General features: G+C 35.6%; 2 protein-coding genes and 1 non-coding gene across 9 annotated transcripts in view; 1 reads left to right on the top strand and 2 right to left on the bottom strand.

The window, feature by feature from the left end:
- LOC6036748 (kinesin-like protein unc-104) overlaps positions 1-4,774 on the top strand; it is a 111,544-nt gene extending 106,770 nt beyond the window's left edge. For all 7 annotated transcript variants that reach the window (XM_038257976.1, XM_038257978.1, XM_038257977.1 and 4 more), the window contains one exon: positions 926-4,774. In XM_038257976.1, coding sequence (XP_038113904.1) covers positions 926-1,076 — 151 coding nt within the window. In that variant the 3' untranslated portion in view covers positions 1,077-4,774. The remainder of the gene's footprint in view (positions 1-925) is intronic.
- Positions 4,775-14,697: 9,923 nt separating this feature from the next.
- The window catches only part of LOC6036749 (Krueppel-like factor 5), a 99,159-nt gene continuing 89,329 nt past the window's right edge, over positions 14,698-24,527 (bottom strand). Inside the window, exons 4-6 of the mRNA XM_038250441.1 lie at positions 21,040-21,190; positions 15,545-16,470; positions 14,698-15,334 (exon numbers count right to left, since the gene is read on the bottom strand). Of these exons, the coding sequence (XP_038106369.1) occupies positions 15,162-15,334; positions 15,545-16,470; positions 21,040-21,190 (1,250 nt within the window). The 3' untranslated portion in view covers positions 14,698-15,161. The remainder of the gene's footprint in view (positions 15,335-15,544; positions 16,471-21,039; positions 21,191-24,527) is intronic.
- Trnag-gcc lies at positions 15,380-15,450 on the bottom strand. The gene has a single exon. It is a non-coding gene; the product is annotated as a tRNA-Gly (tRNA).

Raw genomic sequence — 24,527 nt, 5'->3', positions numbered from 1 at the left:
GTTCCCGGACAGGAGGCTAGTTGACCGTACTTGTAAGAACATCAAAAACATGACGCTATCAGGCTGTGATTTCCACAGTGACACAGTGAAAGTTACATTAACGTCGAAAGTGAATTATGGATTACGGTAGCGATTATGACACTGAGAATTCGGATGGTTATTGGAGATAAAATTGAAGAGATACCGTTGATGATGAAGCAGAAACAGTGTACTTTAACAAGGCACAAGACATGGACTGGCGTTCAAGGTTTCACGAGACTGACTAGAATGATAACTGCGAAAAGTTGCAGGAATCACGGGGCAGCTTTTATGTCAGTCCAAAGAAGATTTGCTCCCCTTAATTGCGGTGGATGAGAGAATCGCGAGTTTCAGTTTCAAGGTTGAATTTCGACGTTACATAAAAGCAAAACCACATCCATACGGAATAAAAGTATACGGAACACAATGCATAGAGTAAAGTTCCAAGTTTCACGGGACTGGCTGGAACGAGAACCGTGAAATGATGAAGGAATCACAGAACAGCTTCAATTGTAATCCAAAGAAGCCTTCATCGAATTCGTAGACGCAGACATGCTTGATTCGATGAAAATATTAAGGTAGATTAGATAATCTTTCGTTTCAGCGGCAGGGTTGAATTTCGAGTGTACAGTAACGGCTAGCCAGATCTTTATGGTATGAAAGTATATGTATCCGATGAAGAAAACGCATATTTCTCAACGTTTGATGCTTACATCGGACAGTTACTTCGTCGATATTGTCCGTGTTTGGCATTTTAGGTACTTGACTTCCACGTCGGTGTTAGGGAAGCACTTGCAAGTTTACTGCATATGTTTCAATTCTTTATCTTTAATAAAATGATAAAATTTTCATAGATTTTTAAAATAATACACACATTACTAAATTCTTTCCCATTTTCCCCTTCCAGATCCCGCCTGGCGCGACGAAACATCACCGCTGGCGGTACCGGCAGCAGCAGTACCAACGCTGCCGACCAGGTCGCCCCGTCTGCGCTGCTTCTGGCCCAGGCTCAGGCGGCCGCGTCGAACGGTGGCGGCACCGGTGGGTCCGCCAAATGAGATACGATCACGATGGAGTCCGTGCTGGTGTACTAAAGGGCAGGAAAGATGCGGCGAGGAGCAGCTTGAAGGTGCTTCTTAAGAATTAAGTTTGAACGATTTTGGGTTTTTACGTTTTCTCAACTGTGGCTATACCGGGAGGGAAGAGCTGCTTCGGAGAAGCAACGGAACAGTACACACGACTCCATCGAAGAGTGGGAGAAAATTGTGGGGGAGGTTGGGGAATAGTAGTGAAAGTCAGACTTTACTATATGTGTTACATATGTAGAGGAGAGGAGGGCGCGCGAGCGCGCGCAGGAAGGCTTAGCATTATGTTTGAAACAATGTTTCAACACGCAAACATTGACTGCAACACACACTAAAGTATTTTTTGAACTTTAGAGAAAAAAAAAACATATAAATATATATTTTTATATACACGTTTTATTTAAACCAGTTGTGTAGATAATTCTTGATTTTCTGTTTCGCGGGAAACAAAGCAAAAACTGGGAACATCAAACAAAAACTGTTGGACCTTGGCAATTCAGGGAGAACCTTTTTCCGAGCGAGATTATTCCACGACAAATGAATTGAGAGTTTTCGAAACGGGTACAATTTCCAAACTGTGAACGACTTTTCTCCCAAGTTTAGAACAAAATAAAACGGTGCTCAAGACCCTCCGAAGTGAAATCGAGAAAGAAAAGGCGATGCGATTTTTTGTTTGTGTTCTCACTTTTGTGAGTTTCGCGTGTTTCGTTTCGGTTTGAACCCTTTCTTTACGGACTAGCTAAGATTAATTGCGAAAAAGAAGGGGCAGAGAATGCAAAAAAAAGAAAACTGACGGCAAATGTGGAATATAAAACAATAAAATTGATATTGAATAAAATAGAAGTTAAAGAACAAGGAAGCAAATCAGCAAAAAAGAGAAGAAAAATATTCAACGTATAACAAAAAATGGCAAAACAAAACAAAAGTATCTCTAAAACAAAAACAAACAAATAGTCGTATGTGTATATCTTTTCTCTTGAAACCAGATCAAGCAAAAGGCAAACAAACCAAAACTAACAAAATGCTAATTACCAGTTTTAAGAACTACTCACGCAAAAAGAACAAACAATACTCAACAGTGACATAGTTGCAAACACACACACACACAAACCACACAAAACTTGCAAAAAATACAGCAACAAACTTCAGTATTCAGAAAACTATTTCTCTCCAGATATCTCGAAACAAAAGGAATCTAGCGAAAAAGTGGCAACGGGAAATCGGTACAGAATTAGAGTGTTGATACGCAACGCAAGAAAAAGTATCTCGTTTCCGTTTATTATTACTGTGTATAAAGCAAGAGGAAAGTTGTGCGAATTGACGAAGAAGTTCGATGCGCCTCTCGTTGAAAGCGTTTTCTTTTTTCAAGTGCTGTATTTTAAGGCGCCGCCGTGGATTCCCAAGGAGTCGCTCGAAGGGCGTAATAGGCAATTGTATCACGTTTAACAACCGCAAAACCACACACACATACACGCTTCAAAGTTTAAAAACGATTTAGAGGAGAGGAGAGTAAGGAATACACTATTGCTTCACAATCGCTTTTTGCTAGCGGCATCAGGTAAGGACGCGTTGAATCGGAATGTTGGAATCTCCCGGAAAAGTGGGGTGAGAATCTTCAAAATTTGTAAATATTGAACGCTACGGTTATTATTTTGAACGGTGCGATCAGGTCGCGAATTGTTATGGAAATCTCTTTTGTTAGGAGGCTAAGGAAGCAAGAATTTTGGCTTTTGTTGTTTCTCTATTGTTTAAGTTGTTTAGAAGATACTGATCATTGTAAATAGGAGAAAAAATAAGTAATTGCAAGCTGTTTTTACTTCAATTGTTGTTGATCTCTGCCTAAAATTAAATCTCTAGCTAGCTTTAAAGGACAATCAATTTTGTCATAGTGTGCTTTTTTAAGATAATCAAAAGTTTTAGGTAAAATGACAAATTTTGTACAAAAAAAAAAAACTGGTGCTTTCAACCTGCTATGATCGTTGAAAAATAAGAACAGTTCTATTCAAAGTGAAAAGATGCTTCGCACTTCAACGTGTCGCGAAACAAGCTTCAGTTTGAGTTCTAGCGATGCAATGGAACCCTACAACAGTCTTTGTGGGTCGGTTGAGCATTACGTAACGATGAATCAAACGCTAATTTTTTAAGTCTAAATTTTCCAACAGCCACACAGCAATTTTAAACAAATTTCTACATTTACACCTTAAATTGCGTTACGTAGCTTTTGAATGCTCCCCAACCAACCAAGTTGGCTCTCTCTGAACCGTTTGCGCTGCGCAAAGCAAGCGTTCGAGCGCGCGAACGTGATCGCTTCGCGTCGGTAAAGTAGACCCCGCACACGATTGAAGTAAAAATTGCTTCCAATTGGAAAAAAGAGGTGATTCGATTTCGTTCAAGTTTTAATTTTAGGTTCGAGATTTTTTTACTTTTAAGTTTGTTTAAGTAGAAGCAAACGTACCAAAGATTAGTTTAAACAAAAAAGCAAGTGCTGAGGGCTAATAAATGGAACACGGATAGGCAGTAAACTCGAGTAGAGGCAAATAGAAAACACACACAATAACACACAAAAAAGAGTCTTGTGAATGTGATTTTAACTCAAATTATTGTTAAAAAATTAATTTTCTGTAAATTTTGTTGGAATGAAAAGGGTTAAAGTTGGTGAATCTTGCATAAAGTGACGCATTTAATGTCACTTTCTTTATGCTAAGATTCTGGAGTGGCATCTTCCAGCTTTGAAAACGTTGCAAAGTGAAAAGCAAACTGCACTCTTTTCGCAGAAGAGTGAAAGCCTTTCACGTGTTTCGTTTTTCTAGGAAGGGCATCGCGGTCAGAATTACATTCCATTTTTTATTGAAAGTTTCCTCTAAAAAACACACACACAGCTGCTCTCTAAACTATTATAATTACCGAATAAAAAACAAAAGTGTAAGAAAACATAACTCATTCTCTAGGTGTATAGCAATAGTGAAATTTTCACCAGCAAAAAAAAAGCGAAAAAGAACCCCCTTTCACATGTTCCTTATGTTGGCGAGAATGTTTGAAAAGAAACGCCTAACTTTGTTGTCCCCAAACATATTTGTTCCTCACTCTCTACCGGCTGCATAATACTACAACTCACAGTTGGAAATAACAATTCAAACAGAAGAAAAAAATGTGCGTAAGCTAATTATTGTCACACTCTCCCCAAAATAAGAAAGAAAAAGTGGTGAAACCCCCCGCAAAAAAAAAGTGTAAAAGTATTTATAAATGGAACAAAATGCATATTTAAATTTTCTCGAGAAAGAAGCAAAACAAACAAAAAAAACGGAAAGACATCTTAAAAGTGGTATTTAAGGAAAAAGCAAACAAGCTGACATGAAAAACAAAACAAAAAAATCTATATTTGCAAGATATAATTGAAGCATATAATCCTTACAAACAATTTAAGGCGTGCAAGCTGCTATGAGTTATGAGAAAATTAAAAGCGGGAATAGTAAACCCCATTTAACAACAACCATTGGAACGCAGGGCTGTTTTGACACATTCGCGAGAAAGCTACTAAAAAAACATTGGCGTGCAGCTGAAAAGCATTATATATAAAGCAAGAAAAAAAGGGATGGAAAAGGATGAAAAAGAAACTATTATACCATTATTTATTGAACATAAAGGTACACTAAAATAAAACAACAAAAAAACAGAAGAGGAAAAAAAGAACAACAACAAAAAAGAATAGTATATATACAAGATGGAAACAGAAAAAAAACAAACATGCTATTAAAACTACACATTCTATTATAAAAATGCTTTGGACAAAAGTAAAATAAAAAGGTAATAAAACACACAAAAAAACAACAATTCGACTTTTCTTTTTTCAACTGTAAAATTTTTATTTTCTCCATTGCAGCGAAATAACTTCAAAAAGTGTTGTCTTATAAAAACGCAAACATTTTACTCCTATAAAATTCTTCTAGCAAAAAATAAAAACTTCCTTCAACAATAACACTGGCTGGCTGTAATTCCGTTACTTTAAAAATGTTTCTAAAACAACCTTAACAAAATACTGGCGCTTTTTCCATCTTTTACCCTCCTTCATTTGACACTATTACTGGCGTACTCAGGTTCCATTGTACATCTTAACAAAACTAAACACTTAAAACACAAAATTTACACACTAAACTGGCTCACTTTTCCTTCTAAACTAAACTAAAACCTACACTAAAACACTTAAAACAACGAACTTGGCTAAAAATCTGGCTAACTATTCAACAGTTTTATTTTTTTAAAGGAAAATAAAATCTCGCTTCGTTTCAACTCGCGCTCACTTTTTTTTTTTGTTTTAAATGAACTCGCGGTTGGTATCACTTGGTGGTGGTTGCATGGTTGCCTCTGCGCCTTCTCTTACGTGCTAGTTTGGGATTTGTTCGGGTTTGTTGTCATTGTTTTATAATTGCACTTGTTTCTGGGATTATTTTTTTCGCTAAACTCTTATGTACAGTGTAACAGTATTTCTAACATTTACGCTAATCAACGTGTCCTAGGTAGTAAAATCTATGCGAATAAATTAGCTACAATGTATGTTTGTGGAAGATGATGGGTTTGTTAACTGGCTCGATTTTTGTTTCGTTGTTGGCTGTGGGCGGATTGGCTTGCTTTTGATATTATTGTGGTTTTTGTAATGTGTAAATAAAAATTGTTTGAAATGTTTGAACTTGAAATCTTGTACCTTTAATTTTAGTAGAGGTTTCATACGACAGCATGTAAGAACTCTTGAATTGCTTTAATTTAACACTCTTTTCATAATTGGAATGCTTTTTGTGCAAGTTTTATGTTAGAGTTTATGTAAAAATTGCTAGAAACCTGCATATTTTTTCTATGTTTTGACTCTTTTGAAATATTGAGAATGTAAATGATATTTTGAACTTCATTTCTTTTTTGCAACACTTCAGAATAAGATTTGATACAATAACATAATATTTTTGTGCAAATCGAATTTTCATTGTATTTTTTCATTTGTATGTCAAAAGTAGTTATTTTGCATAACTAGTTTCCATACAATTATAGGGACTGGTAATACAAAATGTGTATGTAAATCTATTAAATTCCATATCTAGAGAAGGGATTTTCTGATCGTTTTGGTGTCTTTGGCAAAGTTGTAGGTTTTTGAATATTTTGGATAAAGAAATAATAACGAGAAATAATTTACGATTTTTTTATTTAACCTTTTTCTTCCCATAGCACAAATTTTTTTCGAAGTTTGTTGATATGTTTTAGTGGGCTAAAATAGTAGTTTATGCAACAAGTTGCAAAAAGAGGATTTTTTCAGCACGAGTCGTACATTTATCCAACGAGGTTCACCGAGTTGAATAAATACGAAGAGTGCTGAAAAAATCAAGTTTTGCAACGAGTTCCATATAACATTTTTTGCAATTCCAAAAAACACACACTGAGTGAAATTTTATGTCAAATTTTCATGTATTTTGTCAATAAATCGTTTAAATCAAAAAAAAATGTTGAATAGTGTTACTTTTCGAAACAAGTGCTGAAAAGTTCAACTTTTCAGCACCCATTTGAGTTATTTTTGGTACAGAAAAGTAGGCTATTTCGTCGTTGAAGAATGAAAGGAAAAGTGAGTAGTTTCACGACGGAATTGCAAAAAAGACATATTTGAGCCATAGTACGCAATGGTGCAAAATCTGGATCAGGAGATATGATTTTTTTAAATAGTTTTTTTTTTGAAAAAACAAAGCCTTTAAAAAATCATTTTTAAAGCAAAATATATGTTTAAAGAGCTGAGGAAATTTCCTACAATGTTGCCTCTAAAATTTAAAAAAATCGGGTAGTTCGTTTTTGAGATACAGCCACACAAAGAATTCGAATCGATGAAAATGATTTATTTTAAGTGTTACCTCATTAGCTTGTTATTTTCAACTTAAAATATCTCGGAAACTATTTGTTCGATTTTAGTGTAAAGAAATGAAATTTGTGTAAAATTTTCTAAAAAATTTATTGGTTACACGAAAAAAAAAACAATTCTCAAAATCGTGAATTGAATTCACGAATGCGAGAACCACGCAGGAATATATTCACGTTTATAGTGTAAATGTACCGTACCTACTCATAAATAAATTCCTTCGTGGTTCTCATATTCGTGAACTAAATTCACGATTACGAAAATTGATTTTTTTCTGTGTAGACCAAATTACAAAATTTCTGAAATATTCTAATCCTAATCCTTTATATCCTACAACATTGCCGAAGACACCAAATTGATCAGAAAAACCCTTCTCATCACATCGATTTTGTATTACTAGCCCCAAAAATTGTATGGAGAATTGCATGGAAAAACGAATGATGCAGAATTCCCTCTTTTGACATAGGATAAGCATGATCCAAGCAGCGATGGAATAATCATCATCAAAAGAAAATCATTGGATGTTCATCAAGAGAAAAAATCCGAAAGGAGCATGCTCTCCTCTCTCGCGCACGAATGATCGGTAAAAAGAATCTAAAAAAAAATCATCATCTTGATTATTCAGCAGAAGATCTTTTTCACTACTACACTTGCAAGTGTAACGTTACCCGTCGGAAATTGACCTGTCACATTTTGTAGGTGGGCAATGTGTGTGAACAAAGTGAAAAAATAATTTTAAGTTGTGCTGACTAGGAAATTCATAAACAATCATCAGCAGATTGATTTTCTGGGAGAATTTCGGGAGCGATTTTCTTTTGCGTGATTTGCCTGCTCTCTCTTTGGCGGGTGAAAAAAGTTCGCAAGCGAAAGTGATTGTTTTGCGATTATTCCATCCCTGGATCCAAGTTTTATCCAAATAAAAAAATGAAGACTTTGAAAAAATTGGCGAGATTATAGAGAACTACTCATTTGAACATTCGATTTGTGATCAAGTGATCAAAACGGAATATTTCAAATTAGAACCAAATATTACAAATTGACTGTTTAAATTTGCTAAGGCGATGGTAAAACTTTTTCAAATCAAATATTTCTTAGTGTTGAAGCAAACTTTGATTTTATTTTGGCCAAATTATTGCAAAATATTTGAGATTTTTCGATGATTTTTTTGGGGTGTTTAAAATGCAACGGACGATTTCATTCGAAGTTATTTTTAAATATTTTTTTCTTAGATTAAAACGATTCACCTTTTCTATGACCAAAGAAGCTATTTTGTATCATTGGATTGCCCATACAAGTCTCCATCCAATTTTAGCAGATATTCGAAAATCTAGATCTTGGCCGTCCGGATCCGTACGACTAAAAGTAGCTGGCAACGTCCGGATGTTTTGAAGCAGCCGATACAGAAGGCTACCGGGATTCCAGAAACTTGGTGAGATCTATCCAAACTGAAACTATAAAATTCTGCCTGCTTATCAACAACCACTAAATACGCGCTGATCTCATTTTTGCCTTATGGGATTGGAAGTCTAAAGATAGGTCGAGGACTCTTCTGGTTCTTGGTCTATGTTTGGGCGGGGCCAGACAATGCCCAATGACCTCGGAATTGGACCGCAAGGAGCTCTGTCGTTCTGAAACGGGTCATTGGAAGCAGCGCGAGAGCTGTCACCACCTAATACCCGGGACTGAGATAACATGTATCAGCATAACCCAAGACTGATACAAATTATACTTTCCCATAATTTCGCTGCCGGCCAGCGGGTATTGGATTGGACCACACACATATTCGAAAATCTAGATCTCGAGAATGAATTTTTTAATCGATTTTGTATTTTCGGCAAAGTTGTAAGATTGGTTAGGACTATCCAGAAAAATAAGTTTAAACCCTAAAATAAAAAAAATCTTTTTGTTTTTTTTATAAACCTTTTATCACTACAGAAAAGTTGGAATTCAGAAAATCTGTATCTTTGATATTTTCTACAGAGAAATATGGGCAACAATTTTGTCATCGAGTTATACATTTTTGAAGAAATAGATATTGATTAAAAAACGAGTTACAAGCAAAAAGTTTTTTTGCATACATGTTTGATGTAAAATTGTAAACTGTCAATGGAAAAGTATTTTAATTACGAATTTTAATTTTAATTGAAGATTAAGAGAAACAATTAAAAATAATTCTCACCCAAACAGTCGATGTCTCAGAAGTTAATTGTATAATTTTAAATGCCAAAATTGTATCAAAATTGTGCTCATTTCATGTAAGTCTTAATTTTCAAAATTTTAAAAATATTTTCTTCAAAGAGCGTAAAGTAGAAGTAGGTTTTCAATATTTTCGAAACACTTTTGTAATTTTTTTAAACTGATTGATTTTTTGATTTGATTGAAAATTATGATTTTTTGCACTTCAGATTCAAAAGATACAAAACTGATAGCAAATTAATATGATAGTATTCAGCAAACTTACACATTTTATACATTTTTTTTATCTATTTTCAATTACTTTAATACATACTTTTTTATGCCTTAACCAAATAATTATTCAAAAATATCAAATTCAAAATCAAAATATTTTGCCACAAAATGTTTTGAGGAAAACTTATTTAAAAAATGTAAATCAATCCACCTTTAGATGGTTGATGCCTTCCTCGCATTCATAAAGTGAATACACTATAAAGCCTCAAAAAGTGTATAAATAACAGTTATTTTATCAAAATATCAAAATAAATATTAAAACACACGCGTTGGAAAGGTCTTTTAAATACCTTTCTAAAAATGTATAGCAAGACGGGATTCTTACAAAAAACACCTTTTTTACAATTATAATAATAACTAGGGTTTTGTGGGACCCCAAGACGGGTCGAATGAGACTAAAACGGTCCAAATCGGTTCAGCCAGTCCGGAGAAAATCGTGTGCATATTTTTCGGTGCACGGACAGACATTTGTTCAGAATTTGAGTCGATATGTATACGTGAAGGTGGGTCTACGAGGTCGAATAACGAATTTTAGTTTTCAAGTGATTTTATAGCCTTTTCTCATTGAGGTGAGGAAGGCAAAACAGACTCATTTTATTTTATTTCGTGCAACCAATTTTAGATTGATGAAATGTAATTTAAGGCGCTTTTCAACTTAATTAAATTGGTACATTTATCGACATAATGAAGGTTTTAACGGTGCATATCAACCAGAGCTTTTGCACCCAGATTTTTGTTACAGACATTTTAGTATCTTCAAAACTACGGGTACTATCGAAATATATTTTCATTCATCCCCTGAAGAACTGTCTTCAAAGTAATTTATAACAAAGTTTGATTAATTTTACATTCCCGTTATTGCAGGATTGGGTCCGTAAGTTTGACCATTTTGGAATAAGAAGACAACAACTTCCTTCGTTGCTGTGCACCCTTACAATAAAAAATCATTGAAAATCATCATTTTGACCACCCTATTTTGGAAATGAGTACCCTAATCGTAAAAAAAACAAACCAGAAAATATGGGTCTAATTATTTTGACCAAGGAACTCCACGCCAAATATCTCTTCCTGATTACCGTCAACTGGGGCGAATTGGGACTACAGTCTGAATAGGGACAGCACGTTTTAGAGCACTTGAAACTTCATATTTGGGAATGAATGAACACATTTTTTTTTTCATTTAAAAAATTCAAAATATTAGGCACTGCATCATTACTAAAACTGCTGTCCCAATCGCCCCATGTGTCCCGATTCACCCCAGATGACGGTACTGATTTTTCCAAAATCTCAAAAGAAAAGTAGGAAATCATCTTTACTAATTTTTGAATAAAAAATCGTATTTGTAATTAAAAAGCGTTCTACAATTGGTGCACCTTTTTCAATTTTAGTCACTGTTGGGTAATTTTGTCGGGAAGGTGTATTTATTTCAACAAACAGGAAAAATTATGTTCTTTGAGTGTATCAAAACAACGTCAAATATTATGCCGATATCTCACCAACCAATTGTCAGTTTTTCAGTGTGTGAACATTTTTTTTACCTTACAGGTAAAGCTTGAGTTTAAAAATTTCATAATAATCTTAATTGAAAGTTAAGAAAATTTAACTAATGTTTCATTTTTGACATTGAAAATCGGTTAATAAGATGCTGAGATATAGGTATTAAAATATTATACGTTATGCATTAGTTAGCAGTGTAGAGTTATGAGTTAATCCAAGTGTAAACCCAACACGTAAAATGAGTAAAGCAAGTTCAGCGTGTAGGCGAAGAGATCTGTCAAACGAACGAACGAAGAGGAGCGAGAGAGTAGATGTCAATTGGCAGTTGAGATTGGATTGTGGCATGGAGCGGACGTTTAGAACGGAGTGAAGATTCTACAATTGGCGCAGCCGGTACGATCAATTAGTTTGTTCTGGTGATTTTTTTTTTTTTGGTTTTGCGATTGGTAAGTTAGTGGATGACCTAGGACATGTTTTGATCCTGGTGAGGAGGTAAAGGCGCAAAAGGATAAGAGTGTCGAGGACGATTGATTTGTTTTGTTGATGTTTATTTTGCTGTTTGAGAGTAAACAAAAGAGCGGGACCGGTTGAAGCCCGAAGCGCCACATAAACAAAAGAGCGGGACCGGTTGAAGCCCGAAGCGCCAAGTGCAGTACATATGTTGATGAATTGTTTGCAGCTTTGAAAGTTGCACGTGGAGAGGCTGAAGAAAGTATCCGCTGATTAGGTCTCTGGTTGGGATTCCCAACTATTGATATGTGAATGAATTTAAAGATGGTGTGACCGATGGCCGCATATCGAATAAGGAGTGTATTTCGTCCGGAGGAGGAAATGCTTGGGTTGACTTTCGCAAACAGTGCGAGAGGTTTGACAGCTTGACATTTGAGGTGGTGTGACATGTGATTGAATTGTTCTGACTTGAAACATGGAAAACATTGCTGACGTTAAAGCGGGGCACAAGGTGAAGCTACTCAAAGAAGCTTTTGATTTGGTTTCCAGGATGATTTGTTCTCAGCGCGAGTTTATATTCCGTTAAACTACTGGCTGTTCTTTGCCTTTTATTAACGAACTTGGCTGAATGTGTGCGTGATGCAGCATACTTATTTTGTTGTTGGTGGCTCTGATAGTTGCGCCAAGAGAAGTTGAATAAGTGATTAAGCAGATTGTGCTGACTTGATGGAGTCAACCTGATTAGCAAGATTGTGAAAGAGTTCGGGTTGGATTGCGGTTGACTTCGGTTTTGTTTGTAACTAAAGGCAGACCTTATTTGTTTGTATGTGAGTTCATATAGAATATATGAATGACTTTTGTGTGGTGGTCGTGAAATTTGTAGATTGTCAGTGAGACAAAGGACACGGAAGGTTTCGATAAATTGACGGTGTTTCCTAAACCCATTCAGGCATGTTTTTGAAGTTGCTTCAAGTGAAACTTGCGTTGACAGACGGAGGACTTTGTAGTGAAACAAAGTTTGGATACGGCCTGTCGAGGATGAATGTGTCAGTTATTGACAAATTTAGTTGAAGAGCGGGGCTTCTCGAGGAATGGCTGAGGACGGTTTATGTTAATTTTTGTCTTGTCCCGTGAAGGGGAAAGGAGCGTCCAACACCTATATGCTATGATGTGTCAGCATAGAACTGCGCATCCGGAAAGTTCGATAAACCATGAAGAAGACAGTTGACAGCATGTGAAGGTGAAGTGGAGAAGTTTTGATTGTATCTCAGAAGAAGTTCCCATCAGGTATTATGTAGATTGAGCGTTGGTGAATGCGGTCAGCGAAAGGAATGATTGATAAGAGCCTCTGTATTTAGGGAGTAGGTCTTAAAAGGCGAGTTGACTCGTGAGCAGGAGTAGACAGCTTGAAATGTCAGAAAATGGAAGGACGAAAAGGGTGTTGATTAAACCAGGAGGCTTTTGTTGTTGTTCTGCCCGCATATGCATATGCTATCTTGTAATAGCTGTTTGCGCTTTCGTTGTACTCTTTTATTGGTTATTTTGCTTCTCATGGAAGAGAGAAAAGATATGAGATGTAAGAAGAGTTGAAACTAGCGTTGGCTGGTGGTGCCTAAAATACTAAACCTTGGATTGGATTACCGATGAATGAATATAATAGCATTTTAGTCAAATGCAGAAGAATCAGATGTATTGTGATTTAGAGATTCAATCAACAATGAAGGCACAAGATTATAGAAGTACATGGTTCAGCTGTGATGCAGTTATTTCCTGAGATATTTCCTCATTTGAGAGTAGGTAGTCTTGATAAAGAAGTTTCTTTGGCTTGGTTAAGGGATATTATATTGCACTTATGTAACGTCTTGTATTTATGCAAGACGGATAGAATGTTGAACTGCCTTATTTAGTTTTTCGGAAGCGCGACGGTTCACTATGTTTCTGACTCGTGACAAAATCTTTCAACAGACGCATTTTGGAAGAGATGTTCAATAAGCAAATTTAGTTCAGGTTGATGCCTGTCAAGAATGTATTGGAGTTGTAAGTAAATCTTTCCCTGCTCCTGAGGGGAACACCCGTGAAGAGTATCGGGGCCGGCATTTACAAAGCGGATTCAGTGACAGTTTATAAATTAACTTAATGTTATCATGTAAAGGATAATGTTAACATTCCATAGGTTGTCTTCCTAAGGTGTCGTGATAAGGTCCAGTTTGTAATGATACACTACATTCACTTTACTAAGCAAAAATCCAGAAGGGACAAGATTGGTCCGAGCCGGGATTTGAACCCCGATCTACCGCTTACTAGGCGGAAGCATTACCACTTTACTACGTGGCTCGGTCTGTATTGGAGTTGCTTCAAATTGAAAATGAGTGAGAGAGTTTGGTTAAGATGAGGGGCAGTAGTTTTGATAATTATAGCATTCGATTTGAATTGAAAGTTGCCGTTAGGATTCTTCATGAGTATTTTGGTATTTTGAGTATTGTGAGTATTTTGGTTATTTTGGAACTAAACAATCTTTAGTTATTTAAAGTGTTAAAAGTTGTGGAAATTAAGTTAGATAAGTATTTTTTTCACTCAACAAATATGTGGTTGTAAGACTTTGTTAATAAATGTTGAATCAGAGGGAGTATTTTTTTCACGTTTATTTTCGTCGGACAAGGAGAGAGATGTAGAGTTATGAGTTAATCCAAGTGTAAACCCAACACGTAAAATGAGTAAAGCAAGTTCAGCGTGTAGGCGAAGAGATCTGTCAAACGAACGAACGAAGAGGAGCGAGAGAGTAGATGTCAATTGGCAGTTGAGATTGGATTGTGGCATGGAGCGGACGTTTAGAACGGAGTGAAGATTCTACAAGCAGTACACTTGTTGTGCAATAATTAGCTTAATAAGTCTAAATATTTGCAAAATTATTAGCAGATGAAATTTTATAAAAAATAAAACATTTTTATTCTGGTTCCATTATGAGTTTAAAAGTGAAATATGAAAATTAGTTTAAATTAGTTTAGTTAATTTTAAGTACGTTTTTTCAGAAATCTTCTTGCTAATATTTACAACTTTGCCTAAGCCACCAAATTCATTTGAAATTTCTTTTTGATTGATATGTTTCACAATACGACACACAGTTAAAATTTGCGAATTTTGAAAGTACATTCATATTTTAAATTGTTTACCTCAAAAATTGCGCAATTTTTTTAAAAGAAATTTGAAAATGAAGTATTTTGAGAAGAATATAGTAAAAACAATGTTTAACAATGAAAATCTGTAGAAACTTTTGAGTGGTAAATTTTATAGAATGAGTTTAGGGCATGCTGTCGCATTAACCTTGTTGATGGCACTGTCTTTTGTTAATACTTGTTGATTATATCTGTAAATTTTATAGTCAATTTTGTTTGTAGACTGTTGTAAAGTAAATTCGAAATGATTAATTCCCACAGACATTTTCTTTCTCTAGAGAGCTGAAATAACTTAAACAGAGAGAGCACTTTTAAGAACGTATAACAATGAGATTCACATTTGTTGTCTCCTAACGCCTAAATATTTAGCTATTTAGTTAGTTGTATGGAATAGATTCGCTTTCATTCGTTGGCAGAGAGTATTATCGCGTTTCGTTTCAACACAAAAAGTAAGTTAACTCTTTTAGGAATAGTTGTAGTGTGTTTGCCCACTCAATTGCTGCAAATAGTTTGTGGATGGTTTTACTTAACAGCTAATAATTTCATCGAAAGTAGCTCTGAAGAGTGCCAAACACAACACAATCAGTGTCGCTTCATGTGCAGCGACAGGTGATCCGAGCGGCTAAAGGAACGTGTACACAGCTTGCAGCGGAACGGTTTGAGGCCGGTGTGCTTCCGGTAGTGCCGCGTCAGCTCGTCCGACCGGGCGAAGCGCCACACGCAGCCCTCCCAGGTGCAGATGTATGGCTTTTCACCTGTTGGAGAGAGAAAAAAAAACTGAAAATTAAAAAAAGTTCTGCTGCATCGGCCGGGAATCGAACCCGGGCCGCCCGCGTGGCAGGCGAGCATTCTACCACTGAACCACCGATGCTTGTGTAGGTAAGCACCATGCGTCTCCACTGAGTTCTAAAGAAAGTACAAATTTGAGCTAAGTGGAGACGCATGGTACTTAACGAGCGACTAACCTGTGTGCGTCCGCTTGTGCGCCTTCAGGTGGGAACTTTTGGTGTACACCTTGTCGCAGCCGGTGGCGTCACAACGGTGTATTTTTCGGTTCTTGGTACCACCGGTCCCGGACCCAGAACCCTTCCCTCCGTCCCCATCGTCGGGTGGTGGCCTCGGCGACAGGGAAAAATCCGTCCGCTCCGACTTGATTCGGTCCACCGGACTGAGACTCCGATGTTGGCTGCGATGCTGGGCTTCCAGTAAGGCACGACTGGCGGCCACGGCGGCCGCAATTCCGGATGCCGCTGACGAAGCGGCGCTTCCCGGATGTTGATGCAATAACCGGTGGAAGGCCGCCGCAGCCGAAGCTGACTCGCTCAGCGGGTGATTCTTCGGAAGACTCGACGCAATCGAGGCTATCGACGCGGCCAACGGAATCGACGGCGGCATCAGCTTGGAACTTAGTACTGCTGTTGGCACGGGATGTTGCAGGGGCGAGGACGCGGGTGTCCCCACCGTCGCGGAGTTGCCCGCCGAAGGCTGGTGGTGGAGATCGAGGAAGGGATTCGGCGGTGAATGGCGGCCAATGTCCTGCGGGGAGAGGGCCGGCAGGTGGTGGCCAAAGGGCCCGAAGGGCGGCGGAAAGAGGCCCGAGGTGGGACTCTGTTGAACACAATAGTTGTACATGGGAAAGGGCGACTCCCGGAAGGTACTGGACTTGGACTCGACATCGTTGCTCAGGTAGTTGTTATTGTTGGCTATGCTAATGTTGTTGTTGTTGTTGGCTAACGCAACAACGTCCGCTTCCTCGTCATCTTCGTTGTTGTTGTTGTGGGTTGTGCTGCCGCAGAGCGACGAAAACAGGTGACTGGCGGTGAATGGCGAGTGGGCGGGGTGGTGCGGATTGTGGTGGTGATTACTGGCATTGTTGTTGATGGAGAAGAATCTGGAAATGAATTTAATTTTATTTACATTCTTTTTGAGCAATGCATTGCAAAGCTATTTGTTTTTATTTATTTGTAGCATTTTTTAAGCTGAACTTATCTAGGATTCTTATTAAATAAGTTTTAGGCCATTGCAGGTATTTTTCAACATCAGAACAGTTATTTAACAATAATTATTTTTCTAAAAATGTTTTGATAATTTGTATTTTTGAGAGAAAAATCATCGAAATTTTACATAACCTATTTTTCCAGGCAAAAAACGAAAATTGTCAGATACCATCATACTTTCTTTGAGTTTAAGAGTACTTTCTAAACCGTTTAAGTTATTGTGTTGGTTTGGAAAATTAAGCAGAAAATAAAAATGAAAAAAATAACAGAAGATTTTTCAATCAAATATCTAACAAAATTTAAACACTGACGAACTGACGTGCCACCAGGAACAAATTGGTCGATCATTTTTGACCGCACACTGCTTCTTTTTCTTTCTACTGTTCTCTTCTTCGGCGATTGTCAGAATTTGAGTTTGACGTTTTGTCACATCAGCTGTTTTCTTGCTGTGAAGAATTCTGGAACAACATGTGTAAATGGCGGATAAGAGTTGGCATGGAAATGTTACGAAAAGTCTAAAAGATAGCCTAATTTGAAGTTTAACGAAATTTCTTGCCTCATTTCACTTTAAATAATGCAAGATTAGCAAAATATTCATCGTTTTGTTCAAAATTTGCAAATGTTTTCAGGCTTCAATATGTTTTCCCCCATTTTCATTTGTTGTTCCTGGAAGCTTCTCAGCAAGTGCAGCTGCGCATCTGTCAAATCGTCTGTTTGACAATCGCTGATCGCTGAGGGTGAGTGAGAAGGAAGATAGGAAAGTGCGGTCAAATTTGGATTCGGGGTGGCACGTCAGTTCGTCAGTGATTTAAATGCAATGCGAAAGTGTGGACGCAACCAATCGCTCCCAAATTTGAGGAGCTGTTTAGGGGCCTAAAAGCAACTGAAAAAATACCTTGTTCTGAAAAATTTACCAACTCACGCCACCCTAATGTAAATATTTTTAAAATTTCTTACACTGTGATTTAAAAAAACTTCAAATAACATATTTGTACATATTTGTTTTTTTTTGTGCAATTGATTATACAGAAATTCCCCAAGAAACCAAAATGATTTGAAAAAAGTTCTCCGATCGGACTCAAAATTGGAGTGGCCGAAATATATTGACCCGTTTTTTTTATTGGCCTTTAGGGTTACACCATATTAGGGTGGTCCGAAAAATTGTCATTTTCGTCGATTTTAGCAAAAAGCTAATTTTTCTAAAAATCATAACTCCGCGGCATTTCAACAAATTTTAGATGTCTTGGACGCAAATGGAAAGTTATTAGATAGTATTTCAAGGAAAAAAAAGTTGAAAGTTAAAAAAAATCAAGTCTTATTGTTGAAAAGGTCATATGAAAATTTAAAATGCTGTTTTGAAGGTCTCGGGACCAACGAGCATATGTCTGAAAAAAAATTATCGGATTGCTCAGAATATTTTGCATAAAAAATCAAAGATGATAAAATCATGTTTTCAATATTCCGAGTTATGATTTTTGGAAATAAAAACTGGGGTTTTCGACGCGTCGTGCGCAAAAATGGGAAACGAAATTTCTTTGAAATATTGAAATTACCAACTAAAAACAAACAAGCTATTGAACCATGATGAAAAGATGTAAAAGCTGTTAATCATGGAAACATTCATAAAAAAGATTATCTTTTACTCAATGAAAATGAGTTCCAAGCAGAAAATAGACTGCTTGCGGATTCTTTGAACATTTCTGGAGTTTTTTTAAAGGTCCAATCAACAAATTTTTCAATTTTTGCGAAAACTAGAAATTTGGATTATTGGACTTTAAAAAAAAACTCCAGATTTCCACACTAACAAATTTTAAGTGTTAATTGAACTGATTTCAAAAATATCATCTGATTTTTAGGAGTTTTCAGTAAAACAAGTTTCTTAGTAAATTTGTATGATTTTTAAATCATGCTGAAAATTTTGGTTTTGCTGGCTTTGACTTTTTATGAAAAAAAGTTTCCAACGAATTTTGATCGAACTTGAGACTAGCATAGCATAGCATAGCTTTGGTGTTTACACGTAGCTGCTACTTCGTTATTGAACAGGACCTCCAAAAATTGCTCCGTGGACCACAGATGAAAAGTAGGAACCAATCATCACCCCTTCGACATTTTCGAAGGTCTCTATCGTGCTGATCAATACAGACGCCGGCCACGACCAGTGGTAAGATACGCGGAAGTGAATGAGAATGTTAAAATTTTATCGAACTTGAGACTATTAATTAACTTAACCTCAAATTTATAAGCTATTTTATAATAAACTTACTTCAAACTTTTATTTTTTTTAAATCAAACATTCAAAGTAACTTTACTAATGAGCAATTCTCTACCAAACCGGAAATGGATTTTATTTGTATTTTTTGATTTGACTCAAACTTTGTGGGGGCCTTCCCTATGACCAAATAAGCAATTTTGCGTCATTGGTTCACCCATACAAGTCTCCATACAATTTTGGCTGCTGTCTATACAAAAATGGTATGTAAATATTCAAACAGCTGTAACTTTTGAGTGAATTTTCTGATCAATATCAAATATTGAATATTACGCCTATTTAAAATGCTAGTCTAGATTTAAAAATTTTCAAAATATTTTTTTCGAAGAGATCGGAAAATTTCACGAATGTTTCATGTATTAACATTGAAAATCGGACGATTAATTACTGAGATATCGTCATTAGAAAATGGTGGGCTGTTTGGGTGAGACATAGAAAACTTAAATTTTCGTGTTTCTGTTTCTTTAAGCCGCTGTATCTCAGCAACCAGAGGTCCAATCTACAATGTCTCTTAGACAATTTTATAGCAAATTTTCTGAACTTTTCAAAAAAAATATTTGTAGAAATGGTCACTCATGGTCACTATTTTTAAAAATTGAAAAACTGCAAATATTTCGCTAAAATCAAACTTTCGGTGGCTATATCTTGAAAACGGAGCCCTTAATCAAAAATTCTGTAAAGTACTTTTCGATTGCAAATTCAATTTTGCATTAAAAAATTATATCAAACTTGTTTTTGCATGAAACTTCGATTTTTTACAAAAAATCACTATTTTTTCAAAAAATCATAACTCGGCGGCAGATTTTTTGACCATGTTTCTCTATGGCTCAAAAGTTGCGGATTTTTGTCCCCTAAAACATATCAAAAAATCTCGAAAATCAAAAAATACGTATTTTGGGAAATTGAGTTTTAGTGAAAAAAAAGTTGATAAAAAAATCTGCAAATTTTTTTTCCCTGTACCTATTTTTTTCTCAAAAGTCCTCAACAATACCTACAACTTTGCCGAAGACACCAAATTGATCAGAAAATTCACTTTAAAGTTACAGCTGTTTGAATATGTAAGTACCATTTTTGTATGGACAGCTTTCAAAATTGTATGGAGACTTGTATGGTTGAACCAATGACACAAAATAGCTTATTTGGTCATAGGGAAGGCCCCCACAAAGTTTGAGTCAAATCAAAAAATACAAAAAATAAAAATGGTCGAAATCGGCCGATTTCGTAGAGAATTGCTCTAATGATGATACATGATGACTGTCAAATTCATTCGGATTTTTTTAAATACATTTTTCAACTACTTTTTTTTAATGTAAAACGACTTTTTCTAAAGAATTTACATGAGTATTTTTTCTCCAGTACATGTTTTAAAAATATAAATCTTGAGACAAGTCTTACCCTTTAAAAAAAATATGAAAAATTCTATGAATTCAAATCAATGTCAATAAATATACCCAGTTCTTCCCAAATGAAAAATAAAGCATTTTAAAATACTAAACTAGGAATTTTCAATCAAAATATTCTAAATATCCTCTGCGATTTCAAAAAAAAAAAAATTAAGCTTCAGAGTTTTTGATCCCTAACATTCATTTACTTTCAAAAATTTAATCAATTACGGATATAATGTTAATTTTCATGTCATGCGGTACTCAACATAATAAAATTGCATTTTTTTGGGAGAAAGTTACTTTTCATTTGGTTACAAAAATGCGAAATTGGTGTATGATTTTTTTAGGTCGTGAAAAAATATTGTAAAATATGTTATTTAATGTTTTTAAAGCACAGTAATGTAAAATTGAATATTGATTTTGAGTTCTATTGTTGTGATTTGTGATAGAGTGAATTTCAATGTTATTTTAAACAGACTTTGTTTTTAAGCTGTTATTGGCTGTAGCCATACCATTAGTTCAATTCTGATAAATTTGTTGACTCGTCAAAATCTAAAGCAAGAAATTCACAGAAGATATAGATTGGTTCGATGTTATCGCAGCTTTTCAACTCATTTAGTTCCAACATATTAATTATAAGATCCCAATCGGAGTGGCTTTTCCACCTTGCTCACAACTCGTTTCAATTAATTTAGATGTTATAATTATATTTGCATGGGAAATTGCGGGAGGGGGCAGTCGAAGCAGGGTGTGGAGTTAAAACTAAATTGCCAAACGCAAACACAAACACACTCTCTGCAAAAACTCACAAGTCTTTCGTTTTGTGCCTTAACGCTAGCAGGTGTGGCGCGGAGATGAGGGGCGGCGGAGGTCGCTTCAGTATGCCACTTCGAACCCGGAGTGTGGCGGCGGCGGATTTCGCGGTGGCCGCTTCTCCCTCTGGTGCTGCTGCCGCAGAGTCTGAAATGGTAACACAAGAAGAAGAAAACAAGATTCAAATCAGCAAAGGTTGAGTCCAGTGACTGGCGCGCGATATCCGCGTATCTGCGACGATCTTGAACGCGCGCTTAGCCCCGCTGCAAAGTGAACCACCACAGCGGAGATCTCATGCTGGTTTAATCTGATCGTAACATATGCAGCTGAGGAAGGGGGAGGGAGTTGGGGGAGGTCATGCAATTTCACACAGGTTGATCTTGTTGGGGGGAAGGAAGGGGATGTTGTTTGTGTGAGCATTTGAATCGTTTGAATGAAGGATAGTGATGGGGAATATGGTTTTTTTCTGTTCTAAATTTGATTATACCAAAAAAAAAATCAATTTTTCTTTTAAATCAATTATTAAAACACTACTCTAACATATTTTGTGCAGTTTTTTTAATAGAATTTAGAATTTGATTTCTTTAAACCTCTCCCTCCCAACTTGAAAAATGAGCAACGGCCTTAATAAAAATAATGGAATGGATTTTTTCAATTACTATTACTACAAAAATGTTGGCTTTATAAGGAATTATCTGCAATTTGTTTTTAAATTATTATTTTTTTTGAAATTCTCTGAGATTTTGGTCATTCGATTTTTTTGTATTTTTTTATCCGGCTGAAGCTTTTTTGGTGTCTTCGGTATGCCCAAAGAAGCCATTTTGCATCATTAGTTCGTTCATATAATTTTCCATACAAATTTGGCAGCTGGCCATACAAAAATGATATGTGAAAATTCAAAAATCAGTATCTTTTGAAGGATTTTTTGATCGATTTGGTGTCTTCGGCAAAGTTGTAGGTATGGATATGGACTACACTGAAAAAAATGATACACGATAAAAAAGGTGATTTTTAATTTCACTTTTTGTCCTAAAACTTGATTTGCAAAAAAACACTATTTTTATTTTTGGTTTTTTTTATATGTTTTGAAAGACATCAAATGCCAACTTTTCAGAAATTTCCAGAATGGGCAAAAAATCTTTGACCGAGGTATGATTTTTTGAAACAATACAGATTTTTTCAAAAAATCGAAATATTGGTCGCAAATGTTTATCAACTTCATTTTTCGATGTAAAATCGAATTTGCAATCAAAAAGAACTTAAGTGAATTTTTGATAAAGTGCACCGTTTTCTAGTTAAGGCCATTTTTAGGTAACTTTTTTGAAAATAGTCGCAGTTTTTCATTTTTTTTAATAGTGCACATGTTTGAACATTGTTGATACGACCCTTAGTTGCTGAAATATTGCCATGCAAAGGTTAAAAACGAGAAAATTGGTGTTTTCTAAGACTCACCCAAACAACTATGCTTAGTGATTTTTCACGCTCGAATATATCAAATTTCACGGGGACCTCAATTTCAAAACACCAAATGAAAAATGTTATAATAACTCTGAAAATTTTATGTTTAAATTACAGACACTACTTTTTATGTTTCATAATATATTATTGTAATAAACTTAAAGCAATTTGAATAAATTTGAACGCGGCACAAACAAAATCTCCTGATTTTCAAAAAAGATTCCACCTGGTTTATGGATGGGCACTGTATATATTTTGAAACAAAATATAGGACATGCGTATTCTCATTTATTGAATTGTTTTTTTTTTTTAATGTTCGACTAATAAAGCTAACTAGTTTTCTCGGATTTGCTTCATTTTATTGAAAAAAGCAAGATTTAACAATCTTGTCCAGTTAAAACGAGTGAAATTATTTGAACTTTTTGCGACATTTAGCACGTTTAAAACTAATTTTCTAGGTTTTCATCTCCCTATTCAGAATTTAAAAAAAAAAATATATTTGTATTGAAATCGAAAATGTTATGCAAGATGATAACAAAAACAAACAGGTAGTATTTTTTCACGGGAATCATATACCCAAATAATCAAATATCGTTAAAATTAAACAGGACTCAGAAAAATCAGAAATATCTTTAAATGTTGATTTCAAAGATAAAAACGTTACTTAATCCACCCTTAGGTGGTTGGCGCCTTCCTCACATTTAAAGGGTGCTATCCAAAATGCAAAAAGTGCGTAAATAACACTTAATTAGGTTTTACAGCGTGACGTCACGAGCGCACACGCACACACATTTTTACTGAGACACACGTGCAAAAAATGTAAACAGTGCAGCCAAGCTGTCAAGTTTTTAACCTCCAAATCGAGTCGGCGTAAAACCTAATTGAGTCAGCGTTGGAAAGGTTTTTTGAATACCTATCCAACGATAGATCACATGAAAGATCCGGACAGCGTTTTCATCAAAATATCAGAGATCAAGCCAAAAAAAAGTGCGTAAATGACACTTTAGTGCTTATAAATTTTGATAGGGTTGTCAGATTTTCAATGTTTTGGACGCGTTGGAAAGGTCTTTTGAATACCTATCCAATGATAGATCGCATGAAAGATCTGGACAGCATTTTCATCAAAATATCTGAGATCCGGCCTAAAAAAAGTGCGTAAATAACACTTTAGTGCTTATAACTTTTGATAGGGTTGTCAGATCTTCAATGTTTTGGACGCGTTGGAAAGGTCTTTTGAATACCTATCCAACGATAGGTCGCATGAGAGGTCCGGACAACGTTTTCACGAACATATCTGAGATCCGGCCTCCAAAAAGCGTATAAATAACACTTAAGTGCTTATAACTTTTGATAGATTTGCCAGATCTTTAATGTCTTGGACGCGTTGGAAAGGTCTTTAAAATACCTTTCTGAAAATGTATAGCATGACGGGTTTTCTTACAAAAACCACCCTTTTTACAATCTTCCGGACTTTTGTTAAAATCGTTTTTTAAGCATAACTTTTGAAGTACTTAACTAAACTGCATGATTTTTAATAGCGACTTATGGGACCCCAAGACGGATCGAATGACGCCAAAACGGATAAAATCGGGTCAGCCAATGTCGAGATAATCGAGTGACAATTTTTTGATCAACATCCCACCACACACACAGACATTTGCTCAGAATTTGATTCTGAGTCGATAGATATACATGAAGGTGGGTCTAGGAGGTCTTATTGAGAAGTTCATTTTTCAAGTGATTTTATAGCCTTTCCTCAGTAACGTGAGGAAGGCAAAAATACCATTAATTTTAATTTGAATAAAACAAAGCAGAATTTTTTTAATTTCTTATAAAAACTATACCTTTCAATTCTTCAAATTGAATGTATGGATAAACAAAAATGATTTTAGAAAATTGTCCACGTCCACAAAATCGTCAAAAATCACTAACCCTATGTTAGTAATTAAACAAGGATATTCACTCGCTTAATTCTACAGTATTTCATAAGATTATTTTCATTCCTATTTGAGTTTGATAAATCATT

The sequence above is a fragment of the Culex quinquefasciatus genome, chromosome 2 (assembly GCF_015732765.1).
Source record: "Culex quinquefasciatus strain JHB chromosome 2, VPISU_Cqui_1.0_pri_paternal, whole genome shotgun sequence".
Lineage (NCBI taxonomy): Eukaryota > Metazoa > Arthropoda > Insecta > Diptera > Culicidae > Culex > Culex quinquefasciatus.
This window is presented reverse-complemented; position numbering and strand designations above follow the sequence as displayed.